Here is an 11,589-nt window from a genome sequence, read left to right on the forward strand (position 1 = left end):
TGGCTGTCCGAGATGTATTGAAGGAGGCATGAGTTCATGCAGTCATTGCTTCATATGTGGAGAGGCAGGTCATAGGGCAGTTGGATGTCTCAGAAGAGTACAAGGACAGAGCTCCAGTCACTTACTTGCTGAAGCACATACACCAAGTAGCAGCGGGCAGCCAAACACCACAAAATCAGAGCTTTGTCAGAAGGAAACTGCCAATGTGAAGACAAGCTATGTGCCATCCTTGCTCACAGAACATGAGACTGAAGCCCGTGAGACTGTAGCTCAGCTAGTTGGGAGGAAATGTCGAATCAAATGCTACATTCACAACTATGCAGTAGAATGTTTATTAGACACTGGAGCACAAGTTAGCCTCCTCGACCGCCAGTGGATAAAGACCTACCTCCCTGACCACCAGCTACGGCCACTAGCTGAACTCATAGGAAAAAAAGACTTGAGTGTGCTGGCTGTGAATGGACAGCCACTACCTTATGATGGTTGGATAGGAGTGGTTGTGAGTCTTCCAGACAACAGTGACCCAGATCTGTCAATACAAGTGCCCTTCCTGGTGAGCAGTGTTCCTCTGGATGCCCCTCTGATCGGTTTTAATGTAATTGAGCAGCTAGTATTAGGACCAAAGGGCGATACAGGCCTCATCCCTGCTCTGGTGAAACTCATACGTGGTGCAATGAATCTTCACTGCGACTAAGCCACTGCACTTGTCAACTTAATCCAGACGAAACTCAGCAATGACAAGGGTTCATGTCATGGCAAGCTGAGACTGGGGCAGTATGATGTAGTTGTTCCAGCTGGTCAAGTTAGAAATGTTAAGTGTAAAGTACCCTCCACATTTGACACGTCAAATTCACTTGTGCTCTTTGAACCTCATGAGGACAATCCACAGCTACAACAGTTGGATGTTGGGGATAGTCTAATTGAAATCACTCAGGCGAAAGTCCCTTACGTCACAGTTCCCATTAGTAACCGTACAAAGCACAGTATAACCCTGAACTGCAGGACTGTCTTGGGGAGCATTGAACCAGTAGCAAAAGTAATTGAGACTAAGGAACTGAACTTGTTTGAGTCACATACCCCCCAGGGAACCAGCAGTGAGGAGTCCTCTGCCGCACAGCAGGATGCAGGAAGTAGTGGGACATCAACATGGGACCCACCAGTGGATGTCAGTCACTTAAGTGATGACCGGCAGAAAATTGTCAAGAAAATGCTGCGAGAGGAATCAGCGGCATTTGCACGGGACGACAATGACATGGGGTGTATCCCGAGTTTAGAGATGTCCATCACACTGAAAGATAACACGCCTATTCAGAAAGCTTACACCTCCATTCCAAAACCCCTTTACAAGGAAGTCAAGGAGTATATCGAGGATCTTTTGGCAAAGGGGTGGATTGTAAAGTCCAAATCTCCGTACTCAGCACCTGTTGTCTGTGTACGTAAGAAGGATGGAACACTCAGACTCTGCGTCGATTATCGCCTTCTCAATCAACACACAGTACCAGACCGGCATCCATTGCCAAGAATCCAGGACCTTACAGACACCCTGGGTGGGTACAGTTGGTTTTCCATTTTAGATCAAGGAAAGGCTTATCACCAGGGCTTTATTGCTGAGGGTTCACGCCACTTAACTGCATTCATAACCCCCTGGGGCCTGTACGAGTGGGTGCGAATCCCTTTTGGGCTAACAAATGCTCCTGCTGCATTCCAACGCAGTATGGAAGAAATGCTTGCCCCCCTGCGAGATGAGTGCTGCATTCCATACTTGGATGACATCTTATGTTATGCTCGCACGTTTGAAGACCATGTTGAAGGACTGAGGAAAGTCCTTAGAGCCCTACAGAGTCATGGAGTCAAACTCAGGGCCACAAAGTGCGACTTGTTCAAACGGGAGGTGAGGTATGTTGGTTGCTTGGTCTCGGCTGAAGGAGTGCGTATTGATCCCAAAGATTTGGAGGCAGTGTACGCCTTGAAGGATACAACGCCAAACACTGTGGGAGACGTGCGAAGAATTGCTGGGTTTTTGGGCTACTACCGCTCATATATCCAAGATTTTTCCAGACTGGCCCAACCAATCTATGAGCTTCTGCAACCAAAGGTGAATCCTGAGGTGCAGACGGGAGGGAGACGTGGTGTACAGAAAGTCAGAGGTGCACAGTTACCATCTAGAACTCCAGTTACATGGACAATGAGACACCAAGAGGCACTGTGTAAGTTAATTGATATGCTGGCGAATCCACCTGTTCTTGCCTATCCAGACTTTGAACTGCCATTTGTGCTTCACACAGACGCGTCCGACAAAGGGCTTGGAGCAGTCCTTTACCAAAATCAGAACGGCAAACTCAGGGTGATTGGATATGGCTCAAGGACCCTCACACCAGCCGAGAAAAACTATCGGCTCCACTCGGGCAAGTTGGAATTTCTTGCTCTAAAGTGGGCTGTCTGCGAGAAATTCAGGGATTATTTGTTTTATGCCCCATATTTCACTATCTATACAGACAATAATCCCTTGACGTATGTCATGAGTACAGCCAAATTGAATGCAGTCGGTTTCAGATGGGTGGGGGAACTGTCTGATTTCAGATTTGACATACGTTATCGACCGGGAAAAGTGAATGTTGATGCAGACACTCTTTCTAGATGCCCTCTTGACATCAACAAATATATGAAAGAGTGTACGGAGCAACTGGTTGGGGAAGCTGTCACTACTACATGGGAAGGCTGCAGGGCAAGTAAAAATCAGGATGTTGCCTGGATTGCCGCCCTGACCATCTCACAGGGTGACCAGCTTGAAGCAAGCAGCAGAGATGTTTTGTTGCCTATGGATCCCGCTTAACTGCAAAGAGCTCAACGAGATGATTCAGTGATAGGCGAAATAATGAAAATGAAGGAGTCAAAAAAAACACTCACAGATGACATGAAGCGTAGTGTAAAGGGAGCAAGTAAAAAAATGATGCATGAATGGGGAAAACTATGCATTGAAGATGGGATCCTATATCGTAAGACCACAGAGAGACGGCAGCTAGTTCTACCTGCCAGCTTGAAGTCACTAGTCACCAGGACAATCCAGTCTACAAAGTTGTCTCAGAAATGGATGGGAAGAGATCACGTGTCTTGCATCGTAACTTGTTGCATCTTGTCAACGATCTACCTTTGGATCTTCCGGCAGACAATGGAAAAACAAAAGCAACACTTGAGCAGAGAACGAGATCAAAAACAAGCAGCAAAGAGACAAAACCACAATCTCACAGTGAGACAAGTTCTGATGATGATGATAACTCTGTCTACTACGAGTTACGATATGACCTGAGAAATAGAAATAGAACAGATGCTTTCCCTTCTAGTGAACCTATCTTTGCTCCTGTGGGTTCTTCTCCCACTGAATCACGTGCCACTGCCAACTATAAACACCCTGTCAGAGGAGGAAGTTTGAAACACAAGGTCAAATCACCTACTAAACTGATAAATGAGCAAAGACAAGAACAGTACAGTGGACATCAGGACCAAGAATGTGCAAGTAGAGGGGAAGAGGACTACAATATGGAAGATGGAGAGTCGGAAGCCATCCACAATTCTTCTGCAGAGAGTGAGAGTGCAGCTGAGTCACCTGCTCTGAACAAGGCACCAGCAGGACCAAGTCTGACCTCGGAAGCAGCGGAGCAGACACTCAAAAGGTCTAATAGAGACAGGCGACCGGTAACGTTTTTCACTTACAATACACTAGGCCAGCCTTCACATCAAGTACACCCATCAGTGAATAGTACAGATGTGTACATAACACCCTACACAACACTTTGGGACATGCAGCCATACTGTTGGATGCCTCACATGGTTCCTTCACTTCACCACATGTCACCAGTATATTTACCACAGTCTTATACGTAACAGGGTTGGTTCACAAGTCGATGTACACAGGTTTAGAAAGTGGGTTGAGTAGTACTTAAAGTTCTAAATTTAGTTTATATTGAGTGAATGAGTTATAAATGAAAATGTCCGGAGCTATTTTATTTTTGTTGGGGAGTGTGTGACACCCACCAATGGTTGGTCACAATTGTTGATTAGGATTATGTGTTTTTTGTATTTTGGTGCAGAGAGGCTAAATTTCTGAACATTTACTATGGTTTTAAGTTTCAAGCTTTTCATTGTAATTGTCAAGTTACGCCACTAGGTGGGGTATTCACCAAAATGAGCGCTAGTTGAACGTAGCCTTCAGGCCTCTGCTTCTCAGACAGACACAGCCTGATTGAACGGACACAATTAACGTCTCCCGTCTCTACTTTTTCCTGTCTGAAACAGGGTATATAACCTGTCTACAGGTCACTGTTGTTTGGGGCCTGTAACACATGTGTTGATATTTGTTGCAAGTTTTAGATAATTAGCTAATGGGTGTTTTAAAGGCAAAACTACTGTAAGTTTAAAAAAAATGCTTTTCTGATGTGGTGCTAAAACTTTATATAGCTGTATGTAAATGAACAAAATAGGGAATTATTTCTTCAAATTGGAAAGGCATTATGCTAAAAATAGAACTATTATTCAATTAAAATTAAATGAAATCATATCAAATAGCCCAGCCCTTACCTTTTGCTGCTCATTTTATAAGCAACCATATATCTCACAATATTCAAAAGAAGACAATTTGTTACTCTTGAACTCTGCAAACACCTCAAATTGATGTCTCATAAAAAAATATATTATAACCATTTTGGCCTTCATTTTTGCCAGAAGAATCACAAATGCTCTTAATTACATAATAGTGAAGCTGAGTCTGGTAATCTTGATCGCTTCTTTATGGACAGACCTGTTTCTTACTCATCCAATCTTATAATCCCTCCTGCCGACTGCCCTCTGCCAACAAACAGCATCTGGTGGCCTGCTCATAACATAGCACTAGATCCCAAGCAAAGCCCTTTAACTCAATGGTTACACAATATTGGAAAGGTCACAGTCAGAAAGTTTGTCTTTACAACAGGATTTTACATAAATTCTAATATGTGATCCTTCTATCTGATCCAATTAAAAGCATTACAGAAATAACGCTTACTAAATTACCTAATTGTGTTTTGTACATTTCATCATAATTTTTTTTCTCCGCCCAGAGATTCTGCATGCACATGATCAGGAGTGCTTCTAAAATCAACCAACCATTTCTTTTATTCAGCACAATTCACACAATAAAAGGAAACTGGTGCTTCACATAATGTGAGTATCATTACAAAGATAAAACACGTCAAAAATCAATGAGAATGTCATAAAAAATGAAAAAAATTCTCATATCAGCAGTTTTAATTTGGCCTGTCAAAAAGGCATAAGATTACGTAAGCCTACTTCTTATAGAAGCATGGATGAGTATTTGTGCTGTCTTGACAAACAAAGGGCAGTGCCTCAGCAATATTTGCCTTTCTGCCTGTAAGGCCAGATTTTGCATTTTGCTTCTCATCATGTGACTGGGCGGCTTTACCTCAGTTGGTAAAGGCAGTTGCTTACGGACCGCAGGGTGAGTGGTTCGATCCCCGGCCCTGGCTATATGTCGAAGTGTCCCTGGGCAAGACCCTGAACCCCTAACAGCCCATTCCCCCTCCCCAGCGATGCAGTGCCGGTCCAAGCCCGGTAGAAATTGGGGAGGGTTGCGTCAGGAAGGGCATCCGGCGTAAAAACTGTGCCAAATCAACATGCGGACAATGATCCGCTGTGGCGACCCCGAACTCACGGGATAAGCCGAAAGGAGAGTAGTAGTAGTAGTAGCTTCTCATCATGTGACTGGTTTAGAGTTTAATCAAATAAACAGAACTTAAGAAATTAATAAAGTTGTATTTAAATGTTAATGGAAGAAATGGATAATCAAATTGTACAATTTGTGAATGATGAATCCTCCACACAAACAAAAGTTAGTTATGGAGTTCCAAAAGGCTCTGTGTTAGGACCAATAATTTTTACTTAATATATGTCTCCTTTAGGCAACATTATTAGAAAACACAAGTTACCATTGCTATGGGCGACTGTGGCACAGGAAGGTAGAGCGGTTGTCTACCAATCTCACAGTTGTTGGTTCAATCCCCGGCTCCTCCGGTCACATGTCGAAGTGTCCTTAAGCAAGACACTGAACCCCAACTTAGTTGCTCCCGGTGAGTGTTGGCCAGCTGCATAGCAGCTCCCCCATCGGTGTATGAGTGTGTGTGTGATTGTGAGTGTGAATGGGTAAATAAGAAGCAGTGTAAAGCGCTTTGAGTGCCAATAGGTAGAAAAGCGCTATATAAGTGCAGACCATTTACCATTTACCATTTATGCTGATGATACCTAGCTATGTCTATCTATGGAACCAGTTGAAAAAAAATTAGTTAATCAAGCTTCAAGCACGCCTACAAGACATAAAGTCCTGAATGTCCCACAATGTTTTACTTCTAAACATAGAAAATACTGAAGTCATAGGAATTGGGCCTAAAAATCTCAGAAATATGATGTCCAACCATATCGTCACCCTAGATGGCATAACTCTAGCCTGTAGTACTACTGCATGGAACCTCAGTTATTTTTGAGCAGGATTTGTCCTTTACCTCACATACAAAACAAATCTCTAGAACAGCCTTCCTCCACCTACGGAACATTGCCAAAATTAGGAGCATCCCGTCTCAAAGTGATGCCTAAAGACTGCACCATGAAACTGTTTATTCTAGGTTGGACTATTGTAATATCCTACTTTCGGGATGCCCCAGTAACTCCCTAAAAAGCCTACAATTAATCCAAAATCCTGTAGCAAGACTGCGGACTGCAATTAGCAAGAGAGATCATATTTCACCTTCACCAGCCTATCTCAATTGGCTTCCCATAAAATCTAGAATACAAACCCTGCTTCTTACATATAAAACGGTCATGCTCCATCATATATAAAAGACCTCATAATACCATATCATCCCAGTAGACCACTTAAATCTCAGAATGCAGGCCTACTTGTGATTCCCAGAATTTCCAAAGATAGAATGGGAGGCAGAGCCTTTAGCTATCAAGCTCCTCTTCTGTGGAACCACCTCCCAGTTCAGATTTGGGAAGCAGACACCCTCTCTACTTTTAAGCTTAAAGTTTTAAGCCTAGACTTTTAAGTCATGTATGACAGCCTAGACTTTTAAGTCTAGGCTTAATATAGTCTTATAAACTGTTTGATAAAGCTTATAGTTAGTCATAGTCATGCTGCTATAGGCTTAGACTGCTGGGGAACCCGATGCACTGAGCTCCTTTCCTCCTCTCCTCCTCCCCTATCACCACACATTTATTAATCACCACTGTATGACATGAACTTTGTGTATTCTCTCTCCCGTAGTTGTCTTTCTCCTTCTCTTTCTCACTCTCTCTGTCCCTTTTGCAAGCTTTGGAGCTCAGTGTTTTCTAGTGCACAGGTACTTGTCCTACCAACCTGCCCACTGTTTTGTTGTTGCTTTTTGTTCCTCTTTTCTTTTTTTCTCCCCAGTTTTCACTCACCCCATATAGTCAAGGCAAATGACCACCCACCCTGAGCCTGCTTTGCTATTGGAGGTTTCTTCCATTAAAGGGTTTTTTTCCTGTTGCCGAGGGCTTGCTCAAGGGGGAATTTTGGGTTTTTCTCTATACATCTTTATAGTCTTGACTTTATTCTGTAAAGTGCCTTGAGATGACTTGTCTGAAATTGGCAATATACAAATAGTTGAACTGAAGTGAATTGAAAAGCTGATACTGCATTGAATAGTCAGCTTTGAGCATATTACAAGAAACAGGACAAATGATCCATGTATGAATCTACACAACTTTGAAAAGAGTCATATTGTCATGCTAATATGCATCAGCAGTTCTTTACAGTCAATGTTCCTTACAATGATTATTTGTGTTTTAAGCAATAACCTTTGAGAAATATGTTTTTTTGTCTAGCAGGTCTTTTAGCATTGATATAAGTAATTATTAAAGAATGTAATTTATGTACCCTGGGGGGCCTGGTGGCTAGATGGGTAGAGCATCAGTTTGGCATACAGAATGCGGATCAAATTCCCCCCCACTAGGTGTAGCCCCACCCAGCCATCAAGGGCCACCTTGGTGCTCATCCCAAGCCTGGATAAAATGGGAGGGTTGCAGCAGAGAGGCCATCCAGCGTGTAAAAAAAAAAAAAAAGGGACAAGCCAAATGCCATTAATCATTTGTACTTGATTTACTCAACTGACCAAATTCATACATCAGATTCTTTGCATGATTTGTCTTAAGTTTTCCTAAGATAGATGTGCCTTTATACAGCTCAAAATATGCCAATATATAAAAAGTGTTGTTACAGCAGCATTTAGACATGACCAGAAAAACAATTTCCACTTAAAACAGCAATGACTGTGCATCACTCTTTATTGTGTCACAAGTTTTATTCTGTTCCAATATGCACATGCATATGTTGAAAAAGATGCACTGTGCCAACACTGTTGGCTTTGAAAAATGACAGTAATTGTGTTTTACTTCTGCCTTATACTTTATAGAAAGATAAACAACACGGTAGAAGCCTTATCTAAAGTAAATATGATTTTGCACACGTTGTGACTCGACATCAGAAAAAAATTCTAACTTGCAGAACTAATCCAAATGGAGCTTTTAATTGCTGACACTGCTGCTTGTTTTGCAGGTATAAAGGCAGCAACATGGTGTTCTGCAGTGACAGGAGATACTCCTAGCAAACAGAGTGAGCGGGGTGATTATTTGATGTTGCGTAATAGGCGCCGAGAATGACTGGACTTCATTGTGGCCAGAGCAACATCCAGCGTAGAGATGAGGTGCAGGAGGGTGCTGGGGTCTGTCTGAAGAACTCTGCTGCTGTGGTCACCGTGACTGCCACAACCTCTAGTTAGGTGCAAATGGATTGTCAGCATGGGAATTACCTGCTGATGGACTGAACGACTGGCCAACTAGCGAGAAGGAGTGAGGGAAACCAGAGTACAAAGAAACAGAAAACAAAGAGGAAGAAAAAAAGCACAAATCTAAATATGAAGTAAATATGAACCAGGCTTTCAGTGTTTGAATCTGTTGGACAGGTCTGATGGTCTGATCTTAGAAATTGATTTTCATTAAAACCACTAAATTAAATTACACATAAAGCAACCTGTTATGGCCTCTCTCACCCACACACACGCTCACCTGTACATCCAGTCTCCATTCCAAGTTGTGGAAAGCAGGAAGGTTTGAAGGCAGCTGACTCAGGATGCTGCGAATCTGATTGTTGTGCTGTAGGTAAAGCTGCAATCACAAACATTCACACACTCAACTGGAGCACAATGAACTGCAGGATGTAAACTAACTGGTGCTAACTGCTAAAAACACCCCTTTCCCACATAAAATTCAAAGTCACCTGTAAGAGGATCTGGTTAAGCTCATCATCAAACCCCAAAACCAAGACTGAGTCCAGGAAATCGACTTCAGAGATCTAGATACAAACACACACACTTGGGACAGTGACTTTGGGAACAGTGCATGTTTTCCACACTTGCCAAAATAAATATATTGCTCACGAGGTGATAATACATCACAAAATATTACAGGTAGCCATTGATGTTATCGTCCTATGTGGATAAGGATGGGTGTTAATATACTGTAGCGATCTGGGTCACTGACACGATGCACGGAAACTAGTCATCACTAACATTGGTGGCCCTATTCTTCATTAGTAATCTGCTGTGCAGGTAAAGACAGAAGAGGGGGAGGGAGAGAGAGAGAGAGACAGAGACAGAGAGAGCGAGAATTACCATGTGCTTGGAGCTCTCGGTCATCAGGAACATCAGGCCTTCTACTCCACACTGCACCATCTCCACAGGGACACATAGCTTTCCTGCAAGCAGTGGTGTGTGTCATAGATTTAAGGTTAGGACTCGACTGTTTGTGCATAAGTCACAAAAGGGTGAATTAAAGCAGCGTGATATGACAAATCTCCCCATGACTGATTTAGTTCAGTTTAACACTGACAATATTGAAATGTCATGTGATTTCCATGGAGCAGAAATTAATGAAAAGGTTCCCAGACTTACTGGCTGCTCCTTCATAGATCTTAGGGCTAGATCCTTTCCTCAGGAACTGCAGCACTATGCGCCCAAACTCTGCAACCACTTAAAAAAGAATTTAAATTAAAATATCAATAAAAAGTACAAAGTTCAAAGCACACCAGGATAAAACATTAACACAATATGTAAAATCTAATTAATTTCATTAAGAAATCAAATTTAAAAACTGTTAATACTGTAAGAAGACAAAGTTTCTAAGTAAAGCCAATTTTAGTTTTAAAAGCTCTAATTAAGGTACACATTCTCCACTCCATAGGAAGACTATTCTAGGGTAATAGGGGAAATTCACTTCCTGCAGCTTGTTCATTGAATTTAGTCCTGGCCCAAGGAACAGATAACGTGAGAGACTCAGTGAATTGTAGTGATCGTCTAGGACAGGGGTGGCCAAATCTGGTGCAGAGCTGCAGCCCTGCTTGTTTTCCATTTACCCACTGCTGAATACCTGGGTCATGTGTGTTCAGTCGGAAGCAGGAAGATAAAGGTTGTGCAGGCATAGTTGTAAGGAACTAATTGTACAGGCCCATGAAAAAGGAATTACTGTAATGACTGTAATAATCCACATGTTCAATTCATATACGAGTTTATGGTCATGTAATGTTTATCATTTATGCCTTCTAGTCATGTGGTTGTTATAGGGGACACATCCGTCATATAAAGCAGTTTAAACAGAGACAACTACAAACTTTGGACACTGTAAAACTCAGAGAAAAAGAAAACGTCATTTATAAATAATCTAAATGCTATTATTCTTGGTACAAAGTTCAAAGACAACATATTAAAAATTAAAACTAATGTTTGTCTTGGTTGACATATCCCTGTTTCAGTCTTTCCCTGTAATAATACTCTTGTCTTCTGACAACGGAATCTCCCCCTTGTTGCTTCTTCCATCTTTTCCCCGTGACAGGGTCTCTGGAAGTCAGGACAGAGGATGTCCATGCTCTACATGCTCTGTCCAATTTACCTGATGTGTCAACCTTCGTCAGAAAGGCGAGATGTTCTTTATGTCCTTCAGACAAAACCAGCAGCATCCTGAGAACTGCGTTCAACCCAGCACTTTAAAAACAGTCTATAACCGACATTTCACCAACACGGAAATCGACGTGAACAGTATTTTCTTCTCAGTAGCGGATTCTTCTTGTTCCTTTGAGATTTATTGGTTTGGCAAAAAGTTTACAGGTGCTTGACCGCCACCTTCTGGTTGGAGTGTGGATCGACTGGTATGACATTCTACTATCAAGCCAAGTACTTTCTAAAAACTTGAAAATGGCTCAGTATCCCCTCAAGGATTAAAGTGTGTCATTCTAAGTGAATCTTTAAGTGTCTGCATGTTTTGTCTTTTCCTGTGATGTTGAAAAAACACAGGCTTCTCTGATGTTTCGCAATATTTTGCTACAATTTTTTCTTTGTTTTTTTAATGCAGTGTGAGGAAAAAAAGTAAGTACAAAGTGCTACTTCAGTAGCTCAGCATCTGACATCCAGCTGCCAAGTTGATCAAGGGCCCTTGTGGAGTGATAGCAGCCACAAAACCACTTTTTCGGGGGGA

General features: G+C 42.2%; 1 protein-coding gene across 1 annotated transcript; it reads right to left on the bottom strand.

Moving 5' to 3' along the window:
* Positions 1–8,331: 8,331 nt before the first annotated feature.
* Positions 8,332–11,190, bottom strand: commd2 (COMM domain containing 2). Its single transcript, XM_067512323.1, has 6 exons — positions 11,008–11,190; positions 10,014–10,091; positions 9,735–9,817; positions 9,341–9,415; positions 9,130–9,228; positions 8,332–8,900 (listed from the first exon to the last, which is right to left on the bottom strand). Exons 1-6 carry the CDS (start codon positions 11,072–11,074, stop codon positions 8,691–8,693), a joined length of 612 nt encoding a protein of 203 aa, XP_067368424.1. The 5' UTR covers positions 11,075–11,190; the 3' UTR covers positions 8,332–8,690.
* Positions 11,191–11,589: the final 399 nt, after the last annotated feature.

This window comes from Channa argus, chromosome 8 (assembly GCF_033026475.1).
Source record: "Channa argus isolate prfri chromosome 8, Channa argus male v1.0, whole genome shotgun sequence".
In the NCBI taxonomy this organism is placed as follows: Eukaryota; Metazoa; Chordata; class Actinopteri; order Anabantiformes; family Channidae; genus Channa; species Channa argus.

Bases quoted from the DNA above. Each gene is read 5' to 3' on its own strand.
- commd2 (XM_067512323.1), bottom strand. From the start codon at position 11,074: ATGCTGCTGGTTTTGTCTGAAGGACATAAAGAACATCTCGCCTTTCTG. The intron at 9,416-9,734 runs GTAATTCTCGCT...GTTTGTATCTAG, and splicing joins CCGAGAGCTCCAAGCACATG to ATCTCTGAAGTCGATTTCCT. The intron at 9,229-9,340 runs GTGACTTTGAAT...TTGTGATTGCAG, and splicing joins TTAACCAGATCCTCTTACAG to CTTTACCTACAGCACAACAA.